Here is a 23976-nt window from a genome sequence, read left to right on the forward strand (position 1 = left end):
TGAAATGAGCAGAAGCCAAGTCTTCGCCTGCGCAGGCTGAGTTGATAGAGACTATTGCTGGAAACCATCCGCTGGGATGTTTCTTAGGGAAATCCCGTCGTGTGGAAGGAAGCCTTTTAAAGGCAAAGTCAGATGTTGAGGAATTAGGCTGTTCATAGAATGATCAAAGGATGGCTGTACAGATAACCTAGAAAGTAATTCAGTATTTCAGGTTTTTCTTTTCTGGGGGCGTGATAACTGAAATTGTTTGATTTTGGCTCAGTTATGAAAAGAAAGGTAAGTGTGCTGGCGCTTTAGATACGTTTTCTATGCACATCATTAGATTTCCTGCATTTAGCTGGCAGGAAATATTGTCTAGATATTGGAGTGGGTAAGATCCTGAGTCAAACCCTATGAACACATATTTTGACTCTTCCTTGAGATGAAAAACAGAAAAAAACGGGGGGAGGCAGAAACTTAGATGCTTCCTGAAATGATTGTGTTGTATACATGTAAACATATATATTTAGGAATACCTGGAATATATATAACATCTTTTTCTTTTTTTCTGGTCAAGATTTGAGCTCTAGTGTGCGGCCTTTTTTCATAAAAGAGGAAGAGGTTTTTTCCTTTCATGGGAGAAGGCTTTATCTGATACTCAAGGTAGAAGAAGGCAGACTGAGTAAGGGCTTGACTTTAGAAGGATACTTGGTGAGCAGTCCACGAAAATGTCTTACCTACTTAATATTTTCATTCACCCACTTTGATGAATGGAGGGAAGAATTTCTGGTCAGCAATAAAATGATTCGTGTTTATTCAGCCAGTTCCATCACCCTGTGGCTCCCTACACGCTGTGGGGGTAGGTGATGCATGGCCTTCTGTGGGCAGCGTTTCAGCAACTCAGCCTGGCCTTCGTGTCTTACTTTCGTCGTCACTTGTCACTCTAAAGCAGCCAGTGGGCAAGAGGGTTTATTTCGGAAGCCTCGAAGGGGGGAAGTGCTTTGAAAATCCCAGGAGAGTTTAAAATATACAGGTTAATCTCCCTCTTATTGCTTAGCTTTGGTGGGAACACATTTTTAGGAGAGACTTGTTACTTGGTGACTTCAGGTTCTAAGGCCTCCACTGTTTTCCGCACCCCCCCCCCCCGCCCCAACCTGACATTTTTAGTGGATGGGATCAAGGTGGGTGCTGGTGGGCTCTCCTCTGGGTTGAGGAATGGTCCTGAAAGCGAGGAAGCAGAGAAAATAGCCCCCCACCGCGCCCCTGTTGCAGCCTTTGCAGCTGGCCACCTAGTGGTGTGACACGGTGGTACATCTCAGGATTCGGGGGCTGGGAAAGTTGTTCACTCTCCCTCCATTCTGAAATTATTTCTTGGGAAATCACTGGGTCTGATGATACTGGAGCCTTGCAAATTTCGCTGGTTCTTCCTATTGCCCAGGGAATCTACCCCCCATATTTGCTGCTGTAGATATTTGTTTGCCTGAGAGATGCTTTTTTTCTTCCCTGAACATTTGGTTGCTTCTTTTATGTTTTGCTTAGAGTGGGCAAAGTGATATCAATTCCACTCTCCCCCTCCAAACTGTTTTCCCCAGTATTTTTTCCCCAACGTGAATTTACTGTCTGATATTTTTGGTTGTTACGCCAACAAATTGGTTTTTTTTTTTCCCCCAGAGCCTTGGGGAAGAGAGCTGCAGGCTGGAGGCTTGTGCGGAGTGACTGACTCCCACTGGGGCGGAATTGCAGTGATTGGAAGTACTCAAGAATGTGCCTTTCACTTTTTTTCCTTTTAAAGTCCTTTCAATTTTGCTTGGAGACTTTGGTCGTCATCTCATGGTGAGAAAATAGCTCTTGATGATGCCTTGGAAATGGAGAGGGCCTGCGGAAACAGGGAGAGACTGACATATGAACAAGAAAAATTAATCATTTAATGGAAACCTCATTTAAAAATTTGCATCTCTCCCCCTTTTTCTCTCTTATACCTGGAGGAAAACCATGATTTTAAGTGCTTCCAGTTTCTTTTGGCTGGGGCTTTATTAGAGATTTGAGCCCATATATCCTAATTAGTGTGGATGCTTTTAGAAATTAAAACTATTTTTTTCTTCTCAGTTTTCATATATTTGAATTTATTTTACTAAACTTAGTAATTGTCCAAATAACCATATGATTTAAATATTCAGAAATGAAAGCTTAAGTTAGTTTAGTGAAATATCTAATATAAAAGGGTACATTAAAAAAATGTGGCCAGGTATGGTGGCTCACACCTGTAATCCCAGTACTTTGGGAGGCCGAGGTGGACAGATCACCTGAGGTCGGGAGTTTGAGACCAGCCTGACCAACATGGAGAAACCCTGTCTCTATTGAAAATACAAAAAATTAGCCGGATGTGGTGGCACATGCCTGTAATCCCAGCTGCTTGGGAGGCTGAGCCAGGAAAATTGCTTGAACCCAGGAAGCAGATGTTGTGGTGAGCCAAGATTGGGTCATTGCACTCCAGACTGGGCAACAAGAGCAAAACTCCTCAAAAAAAATCTGAGTTACTTAAAAGATTTAAAAACAATTCTTAAAGAGTCTTGTCAATGGTTACAGATGAGAAATATAATAGGCAAACTTGAAATTTAATTTAGTTCACTTAACAAAATACACCATAAACAATGTAAAATTTGGCTTTCAAGTAAAAGTCACATTTGTCGCAAACAATAGAGAAACAGACCTTGAAGAAAGACAGCCACACTTTGCAAATGCTGTAAAATAATTTGTAGTTGTCTGTGTTGGTGGGTAACACTGGGGCCTATCTTTTCTTATTATTGCGCATTCTTAAAGACAGATGGCTCCTAAATTCATTGTACCTTCAAATTTTTACAGTAATAAGACATAAAGTGGAAAACATGAATGTGGTGATAAAATAGAAAGCCTGTAAGTGGATTAGAGTAAAATGATTCATTGTTAGTAATTAGAAAATATAGCAAGCAAGGTTCACCCTTGTGAGAATTATTTTAAAATAAGAAAAGGTAGAAGTATGCATTCAAGATTTTAAACCATGGAAATATGTTTTGGGGGTTGTTTATTTGTCCTGGTCTCATGAGAAAACATCAACTCAATCACTCTTAGGAACTTTAGATTGCTCTCCTAAAAAGTGGTTAAAGAAAAAAAGAAAGAAGTTGAGACTGAATTCATGGCAGTTTATGGAAATGAGCTAAGTGATTAAGCATTTCATGAAAAAGAGGCCCAGACTATATCTATCTGTTTGTTTACATTTCAGAATCTCAGAAAATTGGCAGGCGAGCTAAACGTTGAAATAATAATGAGGAGTATTTGCTGAGTGCCTTTTGTGTGTTTCTTTTTGGTTTTATTGTTGCAGTAAAGGTTTTTGTGTTTTTCTCATCTTCTAGATCTGTTGCCTTTCTTCTGAGTGAACAGTGGTGAGAAAAAATTTTGCAAGGCCCTGCTTTTCCTTTCTTTCCAGGTCAGTGGTAGCCATATCTGATCAATTAAGATTATCTGAAGGAATATTGATCACATTTTCCCGAGCCACTAGCAAGCACACGAATTGAGAAGTTAGGACTGTAACTACTTTGCCATCTGTGACAATTGCCAAATATCGGAATACACAGGAACCGTTTCCTCAGATAACTCTGTGACTTGGCTGGATCTTCCTGATGATCAGGATTAGGAACCTGGGGCCTGGGAGAGGTTAGAAAGGGCAGAAGGAAGGAGTGAGCCAGCATCCAGCCCTGTGTGGGGCAGGCTATGCCCTGGGCAGACTTAGCATTCCACAGCATGGCTGAAAGCCCTGGACCTCTTTCCCTTGCAACCGTAATTCGTGGTGATAAAACTGAAAGACCGCTGTATTAGGTTATTAGAACACCGGAATATCTCTGAAGCTCAAAGCTCTCTTACGGCTATGTGGAGGCATACGTACTCCACCCTGAAGGTTCTCCTTCAATCTTAATGTTATTCTTACTGAGCGGCAGCTTTCGTCTTGGTGAAGGCAGCTCAATGTGTGTAAAAGCAGCTTGGCCTATTAAACACAATACCGGTAAATGAAACTGCCTTTCATTTTATTTTATTTTTTTAAGTTTCCTTTTCAGTACTGACAACTTGGAGGTAGAGAAACCAAAAGCAATGTTTTCAGAAGGACTTGCTTTCTTAAAGATTTCAAATGATGATTGTAGTTAATCTGGCTGCCTGTTTTAAAAACCATCAGATAAATACCCACAAGGCTCTCGTCTTTCAGTAGCTTAGCTGCTGCTTGTCAGATTCTAAACTCCAAATCGCTTGACTCTTCCAGTGCCCAAACTAATCCTTGTTTAAATTATGTCTTCAGAAGCTATAACTCTTGTAGTGGCTTGCTAAATGATACCCTTTGGATCTGGGCTGAAGACTTCCAGAATGCTGAAGTGAATTTCAGGAGCCACTCAATGTTTAACCAAATTCACCTTTACCAAGGGCTATTCAATCCATATCTGGGAGGTTTTAAATAAAACCATCCAGGACTATGGGCAATACTTAAAGTTAATATTTGTTGCCAGTGTGTTTGCAGTGCAAGATAAAGCATTATAATGTCTAGACATTTTTGAAATAAAAAAGTCTTCTGGTTATAAAAAGGCATTATTGCCATAGGTCATGCAACTCAGATGTTAAACTTGAGAAAACAGAAAGTGACTACCAATACGTAACTCACTGAGAAGAGAATTTGGAATTTCTTCGATCATACAACCCTTAGCACCCATTTTTCTCACATCAAAATAGAATAGTGAAGCCAAGTGAGGTAGCACAGCCTGTGGCCCCAGCTACTCTGGAGGCTGAGGAAGATCATTTGAGCCCAGGAGTCCTGGTCTGGAGTGAGCTATGCCTATTGGGTGTCTGCAGTAAGCTCGGCATCAATATGGAGACCTTTCGGGAGTGGGAACCACCAGGTTGCCTAGGGAGGGGTGAACCGGCTTGGTGGGAAACAGAACAGCTAAAAACTCCTATGCTGATCAGCAGTGGGATTGTACCTGTGAATAGCTGCTGTCCTCTAGCCTGGGTAACACAGGAGAACCTGTCTCTAAAAATAAATAAATAAATGAATAGAATAGAATAGAATAGAAAGACAAGGGTATGAAGGCATGATTTTAAATGATTAAAATGGGCCTGGCACAGTGGCTCACTCCTGTAATCCCAGCACTTTGGGAGGCCGAGGCGGCCAGATCACCTGAGGTCAGGAGTTCGAGATCAGTCTGGGCAGTATGGTGAAATCCCGCCTCTACTGAAAATATAACAATTAGCTGGGTGTGGTGGTGCTCACCTGTAATCCTAGCTACTTGGAAGGCTGAGGCAGGAGAATCACTTGAACCTGGGAGGTGGAGGTGGCAATAAGCCAAGATTAGGCCACTGTAGTCTAGCCTGGGTGACAGAGTGAGACTCCATCTCATAAAAAAAATAAAATAAAATAAAAGATCCAAATGTATTATGGCCTTAAATAATAGGATTGATTTCTACTTTAAAACATATCCTGTTATACTTCAGTAGAAATTTTTATTTAAAAATATTCTAGATAGAGGAGGTCCTAGGTGACTTTGGAAGTCTGCACATTGTCAGTGCAGATACTACTTAGCTTGAGGCCTGGTGGCTGGGCTCATTTTCTTCTTTCCAATCTGAGGTCTCTGCCACAAACATGCTCCGCCACATCTTAGGTCAGGCTAAGAAGCATCCGAGCTTGATCCCCCCTCTTTGTATTTATTGGAGCTGGAGGTGGTGGAGCAGCCCTGTATCTCTTGCGTTTGGCATTGTTCAATCCAGATGTTTTTTGGGACAAAAAGAATAATCCACAGCCCTGGAACAAACTGAGTCCCAATGATCAATACAAGTTCTACTCAGTGAATGTGGATTACAGCAAACTGAAGAAAGAACGTCCAGATTTCTAAATGAAATGTAAAGCTGCTTTAAGATGAAGGTCTTCCAGAAGCCATCCGCACAATTTTCCACAGAACCAGGAAATATTTCTTCTCTAAATGCATGAAATCATGTTAATGTAATCTATTGGTGATTACACTGATTAATAAATAACTGAAACTTGAAAAAAAATATTGTAGATATTGAAAAGACGTATTTTTGAGGGGCAGAGACAATGCCATTCCTTTTCTTACCATCCAAACACTGGAGGAAGCATTTGATTTTGTGTATATCATGCTACTTTTAAAAGAGAAAGTCCTTACTTCCTGACTGAAACCTTCCCCCACTCCCATTTTTCATTTTGAGGAAATCATTCTTGAATAGTCTTCTGAAAGTCTTACAAAGGTAAAATTTATTTATTCAGCATTTGGTTGTCACAGGACCCAGTGCAGAGGTGACATTTGGGTGTCAGCCTCAGATAAATGCAATGAAATGAGTGAAAAGATGCAACTGGGTACCACCATTCTCTTTTTGCATTTGTTTTGTTTTGTTTTGTTTTGAGACAGAGTCTTCTCTGTTGCCCAGGCTAGAGTGCAATGGTGCAATCTGGGCTCACTGTAACCTCTGCCTCCTGGATTCAAGCGATTCTCCTACCTCAGCCTCATGAGTAGCTAGGATTACAGGTGCCTGCCATCACACCTGGCTAATTTTTGTGTTTTTAGTAGAGATGGGGTTTCACTATGTTGGCCAGGCTGGTGTCAAACTCCTGGCCTCAGGTGATCTGCCCACCTTGGCCTTCCAAAGTTCTGGGATTACAGGCATAAGCCACCATACTCAGTCTGTTTTTACGTTTTTTAACTGGTCAGCTAGGTGTGGGCAGTACTGGAATTTTTTTCCCAAAGAGCTGAGGCTGAATGGGGTGTGAACTCCTTAGCTGTGTAGGCTGTATTGACTCTGCTGTGCCTGGAATTTGGACAGTCATCTGAGGGACCAGTATGTGATTTAAGCATAATTAAAAGGTTATACTTGAGGGACACACCTGAATCAAAGACAACTGCCAATTTTCTGGGGTGCTGTGGGGCTCATTTTGTTTTTTTGAGATAGGGTCTCGCTCTGTCACTGAGGCTGGAGTACAGTGGTACAAGCTTAGCTCACTGCAACCTCGACCTCCTGGGCTCAAGTGATCCTCCCACCTCAGCCTCCTGAGTAGCTGGGACTACAGGCTCCGCCACCATGCCTGGCTAATTTTTGTACTTTTTGTAGATGGGGTTTTGCCATGTTGCCGAGGCTAGTCTCTAACTCCTGGGCTCAAGCAATCCATCTGCCTTGGCCTCCCAAAATGTTGGGACTACAGGTGTGAGTCACCATGCTTGGCCAACACTGCGTTTTTATGAAGATCTGTTCCTAGAAATGGAAGCCATTAAAAACAATCGCAGGAAGACCCTTTGAGGAATGACAAGATCCAAGAGGAAAACTGGTGTGCTGTGGTGCCTTCCAGGCAGAGCAGTTGCTCAGGGAAGAGGCCTGGGCAAGTGGACCGGCTGCAGTTCTGGAGTGAAGACGGTGGAGATTGTCTTCATTTCTGGCTTTCTGTTGGGAATAGCCTGGGTATATCCTTTGATATCGTCTGTCACTGGGAATGACCAAAAAGATTAAAGGCATCTGGTCCTCTTTGGGGGCTCTGTCCAACATGGTAGCCACTAGCTGTATGTGGTTATTTATACTTAAATTAATTAAAGTTAGGAATTATGTTCCTGAAGCATACAAACTAGATTTCTAGTGCTCAGCAGCCACATGTGGCTAGTGGCCACTGTATTGGGCCATGTACATAGAACATTCCCATCACTGCAGAAGGCTCATTGGGACAGAGCTTCTCTAGAGGGTTCTGTGCCGTTGGTAAATGTGATAACCTATGACTTCTGACATGAAAAATTAGGGAAAGTTAAAAGAAGCAGAGGGAGGCAGGGAGTGGGGAGAAGGAGAAAATCAGAGAAGGGGTGCAGGGAGTGAGGAAGAGCAATGAGAGGGATAAATGGGTAGGGGAAAATCAGGGAGGGGGTGCGGGGAGTGAAGAAGAGGCCGAGGAAGGGGAGGAGCTGACCAGTGGTGGAGGGGTGAAGGCAGGGGTTGGAAGTTGGAACTGAGTCACCTAAGAGGGGAATTCAGGTCAGGGACAATCATGGATGGTGGCAGGGGTGGGGAGGCGGGTAAGCTACCATATCCTCCTCCACCCCCTTTTTCATATCTTGTTGGAAAATTTGCCTAAATTGAGCAACTGACTTTCCTGATTCAAATTAAGTGTGTGATATAGATACATACAGAGCCCATGTTCCTTCTTGAAATTCTTAATGTGGGGATATTTTAAATTCGTCATTTTATTAAAAAAAAAATTAAGTTGCATAAGTGTGGCAGATCTACAGAAAGAATAGAAAGAAATCTCCACAGGCAGCTGATCTAAAATGGGGTCAAAGACAGGCAAAACCATTTTAAGAGTTTTCATTGTTTCTGAAGTAGGGAGATATCAGGAAGAAGGTGTATTTAAAGATGCCAAAGAAACACACTGTAATTGTATCCACTTAAAAATGGTTTCTCCTGAAAAACTGTTTCTTGTGAGATTTGAAACATTTTAACAACTTAGCACTTAGAAAGGAGCAGCATAAGGATTTGAAACAATAAAACAGTTTGTTGCTTGTTCTCTGGTGTCTGAAGCAAGGGACTCTATCTGAAGTTGTACCAGAGTCAACTGGTGACATCCTCCTGGCAGCAGGTAGTCATAAACTAGGCCAATTTTGATAGGGCCTACCATGTTTCTAAGAACTTGTAATCTGTGGAATATCAAGAATTTTTTTTAAAAAGGCAATGATGAAATGAACCCCAAGGACAACTTCTGGGGCCCTGCAGAAAGCAAGGACAAACAGATAAGCTGAGATAAACAGATAATTACATTCCTCTGTCGTGAAGTGGCAGGGGCCACAGAGCTCCTGGTGCCTTGGCTTACCTGAGCTTTCTCACCTGGTCTACTGCCCTGTCCTCTGTTTCCCACATAGAGGTTACTCTTGGTTTAACAGATGGGGAAACTGAGATGAAAGAAAGGGAGTCATGGCCAGCATGGTGGCTCATGCCTGTAATCCCTGCACTTTGGGAGGCTGCTTGAGGCCAGGTGTTTAAGACAAGCATGGGCAACATAGCAAAACCCCTATCACTACAAAAAACAAGAATGGCCAGGCCTAGCGGCTCATGCCTGTAATCCCAGCACTTTGGGAGGCCAATGCAGGTGGATCACTTTTGGTCAGAAGTTCAAGACCAGCCTGACCAATGTGGTGAATTTCCCCCAAGGGACAGGATGTGAAGCCCCATGGGTGGTGGTGGTGGGGACAGTCATGGGCGTTTAGGTGTGGGCCACATCATTGGCAGCAACACTACTTCTGTTCCTTGGCAGATGCAAGAAGGTGGGCAGTGGGCATGCCAGTTCCTGCTGGCTCACCACGCATGGCTCCCATCTGCCCTGCACCCCACTTCCCTGGGCGCTTACCACTCGTTAGGAGGTTCTTGCCCTCAGTAACCTTTGCCTGACAGTGGCACCTTATGTGTAGGCTCAGGTCTCTGCAGCTCTCTTTACTCACTACCCAAGTAGGGGGTTAGAGAGGGGGAGGTGAGGAGGGTTTTTCTTGCAGATTGCAGGGCATCCTCATGCCTCCCCAAACAGAGGGTCTGAAGTGGCCTTTTCCCCTAGAAAAGCTCTTTCCAGATGAATCCCTTGCCATTTTTCAGTGATAACCTTGAGTATGTGCATTTAGAAACCATGTCAACTCCTCTGTGTGTGTGTGTGTGTGTGTGTGTGTGTGTGTGTGTTTGTGTGTGTGTGTGTTGCGTTGATGTTGCACCTCTGCTCTTCAGAAGGCTTTGTGAGGCAAGGGAATGTGTAAGAGCCATGCACTTCCTTGGGGGTCCACTGTCAGACTTGAGATCCTGGTGGGAAGGCAGCATGGTGTCACTCCCTGATGATTAGGGCACAGGAAGCTATGCCTTTGATCTGCTCCTACAGAGAAGGTGTAGCTCTGAACTTAACCACTCACTACAGGAAGGGAAGGGGAGGGGGTGGGAGATAGAATTACCCAACTGCTGGATGGAAAGAAGCCAGCCAGTGTAATTGCTCTGCATGTCTGATAAAAAGTCTTGTGAAACCTCATTTGAAAATGGAATTCCATCCTGGCATGGGTCTTAGCACTGCTTCTGAAATGGAAACAAGCTGAAGGGTCAATAAATGGCCTAGGAAGAACAGCTTTAAGTGGCTGATGCAGAAATCGGTCCTGCTTGGTCTTAATGTTTTCTGTTAATACACTCAGGAGGAGCTTGTTGGGGTATGTAACATCCCAGGAGATGGAACTCTTAGCTCTAGGAAGAATAAGGGTGGAGTGTGGACAAATGATTGGGCCATTGACCTGAATAGCAAAGGATATCTGAGCATCCAACTTGTATCAAGCCAAGTGCTGTTGTGGGTTGATGCCACTAAGGCTGCTATCACAGATAGGGGATGTGTGTGTCTGATGAATATGTTCCTGGAACATAGTAGGTGTTCAAAAGTATTTCCAGAATGAATGACTGATGTTACCTACACAGGTTGAGTATACCTAATCCAAGAATCTGAAATCCAAAATCTGAAACTTTTTGAACACCAACGTGATGCATGCAAAATGATCATTGGAGCTTTTTGCCTTTTTTTTTTTTTTTTTTTTTTAGACAGATTCTTGCTCTGTTGCTAGGCTGGAGTGCGGTGGCACAGTCTCCACTCACTATAACCTCCAGCTCCCGGGTTCAAGCGATTCTCCTGCCCTCACCTCTTGAGTAGCTGGGACTATAGGTGCGTGCCACCACGCCCAGCTAATTTTTGTATTTTTAGTAGAGATGGGGTTTCACCATGTTGACCAGGATGGTCTCGATCTCTTGACCTCGTGATCCACCTGCTGCAGCCTCCCAAAGTGCTGGGATTACAGGTGTGAGCCACCGTGCCTGGCCTTTTTTTTTTTTTTTTTTTTTTTTTTTTGACAGGGTCTTACTCTGTTGCCTAAGCTGGAGTGCAGTAGTACCATCATAGCTTAGCTCACTGCAGCCTTGGCCTCCTACACTCAAGCGATCCTCCTGCCTCAGCTTCCCAAGTAGCTGGGACTATAGGTGCATGCCACCACTCTTGACTCATTGGAACATTTTGGATTTTAGATTTTCAGATTTGGGATGCTCAACCAATATAATGCAAGTATTCCAAAATCCAAAAATAATCAGAAATCCAAAGCACTTCTGGTCACAAGTATTTCAGATAAGGGATATTCAACCTGTATTTATGTTATGTGATGGTGAAGAAGAGAGCCAAGCAAGTGATATCCTCAAGAAATAGCCTTGGTGTCATAATAGATGGTACATTAGGAAATGATTCAGCACAATTAAGAAAGGTTAACTAAGGTTATAGGGCAAATTGCAAAATGTTTTCCAAATGTTTGTCTTAACTGTGAAAAATGTTTGGCAAACTCCCCCTCCCCCCTAATTTGGAAGTGGTTTGTTTTAGTCGTTTTGGAAGAAATAAATATTTGCATTAGGCCAAACATTTGGGGCAAACAGTTCTCCCCAATTCTGAGGCTCTGTGTGGAGATGTCTCATGCCGATAACACTCATCCCTTTTTTGGCCAAATCGAAGGTAACTTTGGATGTGAGCTTCACATGCTTTTCACATCACTGCTAGAATGAGGCTGAGCAAATGGAAAGAAAAGAGGAAGCCAAGCAGTGGGATCCTTCCAGATCTAGGGATGGCTGATGACCTGGCATTTGAAGGATGTAATCGTTAAAGAAAAATTGCCTTTCTGCTCATGGGCAGGGAGGCTGGATCCAATTAAGACAAGGAAAACGTATGTTAACTCGGAGGAAAAATTTCTAAACAGTCAATTCTGTAATCCTCTCTGAAGAGGAAGAGGCCAACATGATGAGGCTTTATGGATGGTGCCAAGCCCTGTGATATATAATAATTAGTAACCACTGGTTATTTTGCCACACACTCATTCTCCAAACCACTAACCATTGCTTGGGATGGAATGCACCGGGCCTAGATACTTGCCCCAGATGGCTTTCCTTCAGCAGCATCCAATTAGAGGGACTTTTACAAATTAAAGCTTAATTCTCTATAATATATAGCAAAATATAAATTAAGGAAGGAGAAACCCGATTTCCTTGGATGGTTCCATGGGTTACAGAGGTGAGGGCTAGTCTTCAGGTGCACCTCTTAGTTTACGCTTCAGCACCTTGTGGCGACTGTTCTATATCATGGTCCTCGGTATTTTGCTATTCTTTTTGGTAGGTAAAAACATTTCAGAGGCTGGGCATGGTAGCTTATGCCTGTAATCCCAACACTTTGGGATGCCGAGGTGGTGGACCATCTGAGGTTAGGGGTTCATGACCAGCCTGGCCAACATGGCGAAACCCCGTTTCTACTAAAAATATAAAAACTAGCCAGGCATGGTGGCATGTGCCTGTAATCTAGGCTACTCAGGAGGCTGAGACAGGAGAATCACTTGAATCCAGGAGGCAAAGGTTGGAGTGAGTCAAGATTGCACTGCTGTACTCCAGCCTGGGTGACAGAGTGAGACTCTGTCTCAAACAAACAAACAAACAAACAAAAAATGGCAAAGGTAATACTCACTAAAGAAAGTCCAGGCTGACATGGCAGCTCACCCTGTAATCCAACACTTTGGGAGGCTGAGGTGGGCAGATCACCTGAGGTCAGGAGTCAAAAAGAGCCTGGTCAACATGGCAAACCTCCGTCTCTACTAAAAATACAAAAAAAAAAAAAAAAAAAAAAAAAAAAATTAGCCCAGGTGTGATGGCACACACCTATAGTCCTAGCTACTCGGGAAGCTGCAGGGAATGACTTGAACGTGGGAGGCAGAGGTTGCAGTGAGCTGAGATCGTGCCACTGCACTCCAGCCTGAGTGGCAAAGTCAAACACCATCTCAAAACAAAACAAAACAAAGAAGTTCGAAGGACCACGTAAAGCATCTAGAAGAAAGTAAAAATCTCTCTCTTCCCATGTGCCCCAGCTGCCACCCCACCACTCAGAAATAATTAGTGTCAGCATGTAGGTGAAACATTTTTCCAAGTCTCTGTATATGCCCATGTGAACATCTAGGTAGAACTTTACACAAAATGGGTCCCAGTATACACACTGTTCCGCAGCTGTTTTCAGTCCACAGTATGTTGCAGAGCCTTTCCATATCTGTGTTTATAGTTTCCCATGAAATGGATGGGTGTCAGGAAAAATTGTGAAAGACTTTGGAAGCTGAATGCTGTTTCAATGGAATGTCGGGTATGTTCTAGCAGACTCTTAGGGGTTACCCAGTTCTAAAGGGGTCTGTGTTTTTCATTGTCTTTCACTAGTTTTATAATAGATTTAACCAAGCCCCTACAGTGGGCCATTTAAAGTCTCTAATTTTTAAGTATAATATAAAGGAATATCCTACTCATGATAATGTTCATCTTTCTGTACTTATTTTAAAGATGTGTGTGTGTGTGTGTGTGTGTGTGTGTGTGTGTTTCCCCTGTGGGAGTATCTGCCTAATAACATCCCCTTCCCTCTTTGGGAAGAATTGTAATAATTTGTGAAATAGGCTTCAGTGACCCTAGGGATGTACAACGTAGATTTTCTTACGAGAAAGGAGTGTGTATGTGACATGACATTTCTGAGACCTTTGGGACTTAACATCCCTCACCTCTGAGTAATCAGTCATCTTTTCTATGGTAGTCAAAGTTTGAATTAGGGAAATTCAGGTTGAGTTTAGTCAAAGACTTTAGTTGTGGATGACTTTTCAATTGCCCTTGGGTTTTGCATATGTAAATCAAGCAGGGCCCACAGCTTTGGAAAGGCGTCCTGATCTCTCACTGCTGATCCTCAGTACAATGCTGTGTGGTAGGCCTGGGAATTGTTGTTGCTGTGGCTGTTATTATTATTCTAGTTTGAGAAAGAAGGAAATCAAGTTCAGAGAGGTGAAGTGGTTTTCCAAGATCACACACCAAGGAGCCACTTCCCCTTGTTCCTGCAGTGCTAACCCATTGCTTCATTTTTCATGTTGGTGGGCTTTCGCATTTTGCTGTACACTGTACAATTCTAGGGAGCAATTGTTCCCATCCTAAAGCTGGCAGATTTGTAAATGTATAAGGTTGGGGAGCAGAAAGTGCTTTGAGGAAGGGGCATCCTTCCTGATCCCATCCAAGCACTGCCTGTGCTGGTGCCCGTCCTCCTGAGGTCTTTTGCCCTGTCTGTGATCTGGCACAGTATCCTCCTCTGTGGGATTCTGTAGCTCTTCTGCTGGTCACTGCTTTGACTAAAGGTTTGCATGGAATTTACCTAGACTAGGGCTCCATGGTTTCCACCTGAGAATAGAAAACGCCCATGAAAACAACATGACACAAAACCAATCACTGGCCCTTCATCCTGCTCTGCCTCCCTCCAAGATAAGCTTGGCATGAGGGTATAGTCCAGAGCTCCAGGACCTTCAATCATTTTGTAGCAGTTGGAGGAGAGTGGCATTTTCCTCCTGGAAACATTTGTAGATGTGTGAGCTCGCTCTGCGTTGGAAAGGACTACCCCTCCACTGGGTGCTAAGACTGTGGGCTCTGTGTCATGTCAGCATGTGCGAGGAGGCTCCTCACACTGAAGCCAGCTCCTTCCTTCCCCAGAAAAGGGATCTAGGGCCAAAAGAGGCCCACATGGGCAGCCATGCAGGAGTGGAAAGAGGCTCCAAAGCAGGATGGGTCCCCTCGCCTGGATTTTCCTCCAGAGCAGCTCTGCGAGACTAATGTCCATCTCCAGGCTGCGTGCTTCCTAGGGATACGTGACAAAGCACCACAAGCTGGGTGGCTTAGAACCACAGACATCTATTGTTGCACAGTTCTGGAGGCCAGATGTTCAAGGTGTGCACAGGGCTGTGCTCCCTCTGAAGGTCTCAGGGGAAGACCTGTTCCAGGCCTCTCTCCTTGGCTTGTTGGTGGCTGTCTTCTCCCTGTGTCTATTCCTCTTGTGCATCTGTCCCTGTGTCCAGATTTATCCTTTGTATCGTGGCCCACTTGAATGACCTCATTTTAACTTGATTACCTCTGTAAAGTTCCTATTTCCAAATAAAGTCACATTTTGAGGTACTGGGCATTAGGACTTCAACATAGTCTTCCTTGGAGGACACAGTGAACACTGGAACACAGATCCTGTATGTACTGAAGCAGCAGCTCTTGGGGAGAGTCTGTATTTTTAAAATAGGAGGTTCTGAAGGTGAACCAGGTGTGGGAACCACTGCTCTATAGAACCTTGCAGCTGGTGGGTTTTCTGAGTGCCTTCTGAGATTATCTCAGAGATCGAGACCACTCTGACTGGGTCCCCAAATAGTACTCTGCAGCTTCCGTGGTGGTTGGTTTCTGTCTTCTGCTCAAATCTTTCTAGAGATGGGGAACTCATACCTTCTTCTAAGCAGTCTATCCCATTTCAAACCACTGGATTAAAAGTATCTGTTATATTTATATATAATTTATATATATATAATATTACATATATATATTTGTGTATATATATATGTATGTATGTTAGATAGACTTCTTGCCTCACCCACTAATTTGTAGACTTCCTGAGGGCTGGCAAAGGGCTTTTTCTTTGAATCTTCCTGGGCCTAACCAGATGCTAAAGGTAAACCTAGGTCTGCCTATCAAGACCTGGTATGCTTGGTACCAGGTTAACCCATTAGGTCCTGGTTCTGCTCTTTGAGGGTATCCAGGATAAATGCACCACTCTTTGCCTGAGGGGGCCCTTCTAATATTAGAAGACAACTATGATGCCCCCTGTAGAACTAAAACCGGAACTCCAAGTCAGGACAGTGGCATGCACCTGTAGTCCCAGCTACTCCTGAGGCAGGAAGATCGCTATAGTCAGGAGTTCTGGGCTGCAGTGTGCTATGATCGTGCCTGTAAATAGCCAGTGCACTCCAGTCTGACCACCAGAGTGAGATCCTGTCTCTTAAAAAACAAACAAGCAAGCAAACAAACAAAGCCAGAACCCTGTCCTCCAGATTCCCAGGCTGTGCTCTCATTGTGTGTTGCAGGCAAGTAACAGACATAACCAACCCTGGGGTCGAATTTGTTAGCAGGTAGGAATGGTTTGTTGCTAACATCTGGCAAAGCTCAAGTCTTAATAACTTGCCAGAAGTAGGATCCAGTCACCCACTTTTAGTTGTTTATTTTTATTTTATTTTATTTTTTTTGAGATGGAGTCTTGCTCTGTTGCCCAGGCTGGAGTGCAGTGGGGTAATCTTGGCTCACTGCAATCTCCCCCTCCGGGGTTCAAACAATTCTCCTGCCTCAGCCTCCTGAATAGCTGGGATTACAGGTGCCCGCCACCATGCCTGGCTAACTTTTGTATTTTTTTAGTAGAGAAGGGGTTTCACCATGTTGGTCAGGCTGGTCTCGAACTCTTGACCTCAGGTGATCCACCTGCCTCAGCCTCCCAAAGTGCTGGGACTACAGGTGTGAGCCACTGCGCCTGGCCCAGTCAGCCACTTTTTAACTTTTGAGGTAGTATGATATCTTTTCTCGCTGTGCATTGAGGCAAGGTGTTTCCATATCATTGAAAGCTCGATCGTGGCTCTATGAGAATTTTAAAGGGAAAAGGAGAATGTGCCACTCACATGCTGTGTGGCTCCTCTTCAAACGAAACCTTCCTTAGCTACATGAATGTGCAGCTTGGCCAGGTGATCTCGGGGACTCTTCTCACCCTTCAAATCCTGAGAGTTTGCGGGTGTATTTTCTAATGTTAATAATTCAACTGTGGGTACTTCAGAATAAAATTTGATGTTGATTTGAAGAGCAGGCATTACACATTAAAATAAAAATTACCCCAAGGAAAGAATGAGAGCCAAGTGGGTTTACATTTGTAGTAGAAATAAACAGGAAAAAAACACCCCACTGCTGCTAACTTAACCGATTCCCGCAATCCAAGAAAGGCAAATGCATGATTCTTGTATTTTCTTTAGCAGATTATAGAAAGGAAGATTAAATCAAAAGTCAAAAATAAACAGTTTGATTATCATACACCATATTATCTTAATAAACTGTCTTCCTGGAAAGTTTAAAAATACACAGTACTCCATCTGGCCAAAGAAAACAGTAAGTAAATATTACTGAGAAAATGTAAGAATTTTCCATCTAGATGTGAGTGATAGAAACACTGCCATGTGGACTTGAAGACATCCCACAAGGAGTGAGAGAGTGATAGGTATTACCTACTTTGTTTGTTTGTTTGTTTTTGAGATGGACTCTCGCTTTGTCCCCAGGCTGGAGTGCAGTGGCTCAATCTCGGCTCACTGCAACCTCCGACTCCCTGGTTCAAGCAATTCTCCTGCCTCAGCCTCCTGAGTAGCTGAGATTACAGGCATGCACCACCATGCACAGCTAATTTTTGTACTTTTAGTAGAGATGGGGTTTCACCATGTTGGCCAAGATGGTCTCCATCCCTGACCTTGTGATCTGCCCACTTCGGCCTCCCAAAGTGCTGGGATTATAGGCATGAGCCACCACGCCCAGCCAATATTACCTACTTTTTAAGGCTTGTGGTTGGGGACACTGTTGTCATACACAGGGGAAGAGGTTGGGAGGGGAATGGGCCCTACCAAGCACTCTTGTGGGCTCCTGGCAAATCCTCACCCACTTCTGCATTCTCCTGCAAGCTTTGTCTAGATGCCCGCCATGTCCCTGGTGATGCACAGATTTCATAGTTTAGGGTGATGTGGAGAGAGGAGTGCTGATTCTCTTCTTCTTCTTCGTCTTTTTTTTTTTTTTTTTTTTTTTTTCTTATTTTTTACTTTTACTTGAGATGGAATCTAGCTCTGTCACCCAGGCTGGAGTGTAGTGGAGCAATCTTGGCTCACTGCAACCTTTGCCTCCCAGGTTCAAGCCTGCTGATTCTCTTCTGCTTAATTTTTCTACAGCTGGAAGTAGCAAAAGGTGCAGACTGGTGATATGAGTTCTGTCCTAGCTTTGTTGCTAATCTGCCAGATGCCACAAGGCTAGTAACTTTGCCTCTTTGTGTCTTTTCCCTTTTTCTTTTTTTTTTTTGAGACACATTCTCACTCTTGCCCAGGCTGGAGTGCAGTGGTATGATCTTGGCTCACTACAACCTCCGCCTCCTGGGTTCAAGTGATTCTCTTGTCTTAGCCTCCTGAGTAGCTGGGATTACAGGCGCCTGACACCATGCCTGCCTTTTTTTTTTTTTTTTTTTTTTTAATTTTTGGTAGAGATGAGTTTCACCATGTTGATCAGGTTCAGGTTGGTCTCAAACTCCTTATCTCAAATGATCCACCTGTCTTGGCCTCCCAAAGTGCTGGGATTACAGGGATGAACCACCATGCCTGGCCTCTATCTTTTTTTTTTTTTTTTTGAGATGGTGTCTTGCTCTGTTTCCCAGGCTGGAGTATAGTGACGTGATCTTGGCTCGCTGCAGACTTGGCCTCCTGGACTCAAGTGATTCTCCTGCCTCAGCCTCCCAAGTAGCTGGGATTATAGGCACCTGCCAGCACATCTGGCTAATGTTTGTATTTTTAGTAAAGACGGGGTTTCACCATGTTGGCCAGGCTGGTCTTTAACTCCCAATCTCAGGTCATCCGCCCTCCTTGGACTCCCAAAGTGCTAGGATTAGAGATGTGAGCCACCACACCTGGCCTGTCTCTCTGTATCTTTATCCTCACATAGGAATAATGCCCTACTGATCACAGAAACCAAATAAAGACTATAAATAAGATAGGAAGTACAGATGTAAACCCTAGCATATAAAAAAATTTAGTATATAATAGGCTGGGTGGGGTGGCTCACATCTATAATCCCAGCACTTTGGGAGGCTGAGGTGGGTGGATCGCTTGAGTCCTGAAGTTTGAGACCAACCTGAGCAATATGGCAAAAGCCCATCTTTACGGAAAATACAAAAATTACCTGGGTGTGGTGGCACGTGCCTGTAAACCCAGCTACTAGGGAAGAGGTTGAGGCAGAAGAATCTCTTGAATCTTCGAGGTGGAGGTTTGCAGTGAGCTGAAATAGTGCCACTGCATTCCAGCCTGGGTGACAGAGTGAGACTTGGTCTCAAAAAAAAAAAAAAAAAAAAAAAGCAAACAAACAACAACCAAAAAAACCCCAAGCAAACATGGCAGCTCTTGTTACAGCCAGGAAGGATGGAGATAATAAATGGGGAGGTAGTTTCTAAGGAAAAAGTGAGTCCTGGTTAGAGAGGTAGTATGCAGGATTCCACTACACACGAAAAGATGCTTAATCTCACTAGAAATCACTTATCACTAGAAGCTTAGTTTGGCAAAAATTTAAAACATTGATAATGCTTGATTTAAAAAGTGTGGGTAAATTTCAAACATTAGACTCTTGTTGCTGATTGGAGTGTAAATATAGACTTTTATTTACACTTTGATGTCTATATTACCAAAAGACTTATCAATGTTGATAAGTCTTTCTCAAGAACAATTTGGTAATACAGATATCAAAAGGCTTAAAACTGTATAACCCTTGACCTTGAAGTTCCATGTCTAAGATTTTATCTTAAGGAAAAATTAGTGTACCTATGACATGCAGGAGGTTGTTTAGTTGATGATGTGTATAATACAGGTTAATTAGAAACACTTCCAATGACCATCTTAAAGGATCGATATAATAAATCCTGGCATATTCAAACAGTGGACTCATACACAGCCATTAAGAATTATGGAGATCCAGATTGGCAACATGGTGAAACCCCCATCTTTACAAAAAACCAAAACCAAAACCAAAAATTAGCTGGACATGGTGGTGTGTGCCTGAAGTCCCAGCTACTCTTGAGGCTGATGTGGGATGATCACTTGAGCCTGGGAGGTAGAGGTTGCAGTGAGCCATGATGGTGCCAGCTTGGCACTTTGCACTCCAGCCTGGGTGGCAAAGTGAGACCCTGTCTCAAAAAAACAAAAAACAAAAAACAAAAAACAAAACCAAAAACCAAAAACCCAAAACATTGCAGAGATATAGTTCGAGACCAGCCTACCTAGGCAACATAGTGAGACCTCCATCTCTAAAAGAAATTTTGAAAAATCAGCCAAGCATGGTGGTATGTGCCTGTAGTCCTAGCTACTTGGGTGGGAGGATCACTTGAGCCCAAGAGTTTCAGGCTGCCGTGAGCTGTGATCATGCCATTGCACTCCAGCCTGGGGTGACAAAGTGAGACTGTGTCTCTGGAAAAAAAAGAAAAGGAATTATTCAAGTCCCAGCTCGAGAGAAGAAATATCTTGAAACAAAGGAACGATCAGACAGAGCAGGAAGAAAGAAGAGAAATTAAGCAAAGATTGACAAGAAAGCTTAATCAGAGACCCACCGTTGATGAATTAAGAGACAGAAAAATTCTAATACGATTCAGTGATTATGTGGAAGTAGCAAAGGCACAGGACTATGACAGGAGGGCAGACAAACCCTGGACAAGACTTTCGGCAGCAGATAAGGCAGCAATTCGTAAAGAATTAAATGAGTACAAAAGTAATGAAATGGAGATACATGCATCAAGCAAGCACTTGACAAGATTCCATAGGCCATAGAGATTTTCTTCTGAGAAGAATTTGTGTTTCATTTTTTTGATACCAACACTGAACATTCGTCAGGGAACTTTCCTGAAGTTCAGCTCAAGACTACCTGCTGTGTTTGTGAGAAGAGCAGGATCACACACACAGGTGCAATCTTGGCCACACTTACCTGCAAGAGGAGTAACCAGAGGACACACTTCCTTCCTTCTTTGGTGTCTGAGGAGTGTGAACTGTTGGGGTCAGTTAAGACCCAACATAACTCTATCAGAAGAAAACTGTTGTTTGCCTTTCAACCTTGTTTTACAGTTCTGCGGTGTAATGGAGGACGGGCAACGGGCATGCGCAGGCTCACCACTCCCAGGCCTCTGACATGAGGGACATGTGACAGTGTCATTCAGTATTATGTTCAAAAGACATTTTTATCCTGATCACAATTAATTTGAAAACTCTTTAATTTCCTGTTATACAAAATGATTTACTGTATTATACTTTTCCTTTTTTATCTAATGTCTAACAAAATATACAGCTGCAACATTTTGATTCCTGTTAATTTTGTTCTTTAATTAAATGACTACTTATTGCAGGAAATTTAAAAAAAAAAAAACCAAAAACAAAAACAGCAACAAGACCTTAATAAAGAAAGGCCACGGCAGTCTTCCAATGCCTCCTATTCTTACTGGCATGGAGAGATGATGGTAACATAGTGAGTTGGGGTTAGGAAAACCCAGATTTTTGTACAGTGAATGTGCATTACACTTAATAATTAGAAGAACAAAGATGTCTTTTTGGGGGGAGGGGGAATGACAATGCCTTGTAAATGTAAGGTCACTTAATAGGACTGTACAGAAATAAAATCTTTAGAAAAAAGTGAACATGCCAGATCTTCTGAATCTCAGCAACGGTTGGCCTTTTTAGCATTCCTCCATGAGAGATTCTAATCCATTAGTATTCCAGCTGTGTTACTTAAAGGATTCTTGAAACTCTTCTTGGACCCATTTGTTGACTGACTGCTTTGATGGACTGTGAATACACGTCATTAAGGCTAGCATACTGTTTTGACTCTGCTAGATGATGACATGTTTTTGTCTTTCAAATGTGAATTTGATTTTTCAGAAAAGCCTGCATTCCTCTGTTAGGCTTGATGCGTAAAGTGGCCATTTTGGAGCTGAAGAGTAGGGGGCAAGGATGAGGAATGAGAAGACTGGGACCTTTCCCAGTGCCCTGTGTTGGGCTGGGGTTTATAAAAAACCCTCCAAGATATTGGCTTTGTTAGGCTGGGCTCTTCTGGGTGTGCAGTGTTGTGTGTTTAACAGTAACCGCCATTATTTTATTATTATCATTTTTTGAGACAGAGTTTCACTCTTGTTGCCCAGGCTAGAGTGCAAGGGTGTGATCTCCACTCACCACAACCTCCATCTCCTGAGTTCAAGTGATTCTCCTACCTCAGCCTCCTAAGTAGCTGGGATTACAGGCATGTGCCACCACACCCAGCTAATTTTTTGTATTTTTAGTAGAGATGGGCTCCATGTTGGTCAGGCTGGTCTCGAACTCCTGACCTCATGTGATCCGCCCACCTTCACTTCCCAAAGTGCTGGGATTACAGGCATGAGCCACCGTGCCCGGCCACCACCGTTATTTGATAATAAAATGACAGTTCGTGGAAGGTGAACATGCCTATCCTTGGTTGATAAGCTGGACAGTTGATGAAGAGAGACTCTGTCTGTAATCCTTTAACCAGGGATGTGCTCAGTGGATGCTAGATTCCTGTTATCTCTGTCTAGTGAACTAATGACCAATGAATCAGAAGGGCGCTTTAGCATGCATAAAATCAGAGTCAGTATGATATGATTCAAGACCTCCTGCGTGTGTAATGCTGGCCAGGATACTTTAGGAATGCAAAGATGTGAGATTCTGCTCTTCCTCTTCAGGACCTTACACCCTAGTTGGGGGAAAGGCAGGTACATGATCAACTCCATTACGAAGTAGTCTAAGTACAAAGGCAGCCTAGATGGGGGGCAGGAATCAGTAAAGCTTTCATCAGAAAAGTGGCCTTGGACTGTGCCTTCAGGAGAGGTAGCTGGCAGTAAGAAGACACCATTTATGGGGCTCCTACCTTGGGCAGGCTCTGTGAAGCAGGCTTTATAGAGATAGATGTATTTGTCACCACAGTCCAATGCTTTAGGTATCGTTTTTGCACATGACAAATCTGACAGGTTAAGGACACATGCAGGTAGGTGTTGGAGCTTGGATTTGAGCCTCTAGCCTGTGCTGTGGAGATAATTCTATCTTATGAGGTAACAGGGTGGAGTGTGTGAGGGACAAAAGTTCCTGGCATTGGGAAGAGCCAAATGGTGGTGGCTTGGGAACAGCTTGAGGTGGCTCCATTTGTCCGGAGCCTGGAGTAGTTGTGGGAGAGCAGGGAGCAGGAAGGCTGAAGAAGTATAGGGTCATATAGGGAGGTCTCTGAGTGTCAGGCTAGAAGTTGGGAGTTAAAGTTTTAGGCAAAAAGGAACCAGCCAGGTATGGTGATGCATGCCTATAATCCTAGCAGTTTGGGAGGCCAAGGTGGGAGGATCATTTGAACCCAGAAGTTCAAGACTAGCCTGGGCAATATGACAAGACCCCATGTATTAGTCCATTTTCATGCTACTGATAATGACATACCAGAGACTGGGTAACTTATGCAGGAAAAAGGGTTTAATAGACTTACAGTTCTACATGGCTGGGAAGGCCTCACAATCATGGTAGAAGGCAAGGAAGAGCAAAGTCATGTCTTACATGGGTGGCAGCAGGCAAAAAGGGAGAGCTTGTGCAGGGAAACTCCCCCTTATAGAATCATCAGATCTTGTGAGACTTATTCACTATCATGAGAACAGCATGGGAAAGACCTGCCCCCATGATTCAATGACCTCCTACCAGGTCCCTCCCACAACATGTGGGAATTCAAGATGAAATTTGGGTGGGGACACAGCCAGCTAAACCATATCACCCCATCTCTACAAAAAATAAAAAAATTAGCCAGGTATGGTGGTGTGTACCTGTAGTGCCAGCTACTTGGGGAGGACTGAGGTGGGAGGATCATGTGAGCCCAGGGATGCTGTGGTGAGCTGTAATTATATCACTGTACTTGAGTCTGGGTAATAAAAAAGAAAAAAAAAAAAAAGGAGCCACTCAGAGTTTTTCAGCAGAGAAGGCTGGTTCTAGCTGTGCTTGAAGACACCAGATCTGGCAGCAGAGGCTGTGGGGCCAAATGGGCAGTGGTTCTTGGAAGTATATGGGGCTTCCGGGGTTCTGCATAAAAGAGAGGGAGGGGTGGGTGGGAGCAGCTTGGGGAGACAAAATCTGTAGCGTTTGGCACCTGATAGGACATGGTGGTGAGTGGAAGGACAACACTATAACTTTTGTGCAGTAAAGGAAACAGTCAACAGAGTGAAAAGACAACACACAGAATTGGGGGAAACATTTGCAAACTGTTCATCCGACAAGGGATTAATATCCAGAATAT

General features: G+C 43.5%; 2 protein-coding genes across 3 annotated transcripts in view; both read left to right on the plus strand.

Annotated features, from left to right (window-relative positions):
* Window positions 1-23976, plus strand: part of GRK5 (G protein-coupled receptor kinase 5) — a 253448-nt gene that overhangs the window by 672 nt on the left and 228800 nt on the right. The window lies entirely within an intron of this gene.
* Window positions 283-6045, plus strand: LOC120362546 (cytochrome c oxidase subunit NDUFA4). Its single transcript, XM_039465347.2, is given in 2 exon segments — window positions 283-5683; window positions 5685-6045. Coding segments are annotated over 2 exon segments (249 nt in total). The 5' UTR covers window positions 283-5635; the 3' UTR covers window positions 5886-6045.

This window comes from Saimiri boliviensis, chromosome 12, assembly GCF_048565385.1.
Source record: "Saimiri boliviensis isolate mSaiBol1 chromosome 12, mSaiBol1.pri, whole genome shotgun sequence".
In the NCBI taxonomy this organism is placed as follows: Eukaryota; Metazoa; Chordata; class Mammalia; order Primates; family Cebidae; genus Saimiri; species Saimiri boliviensis.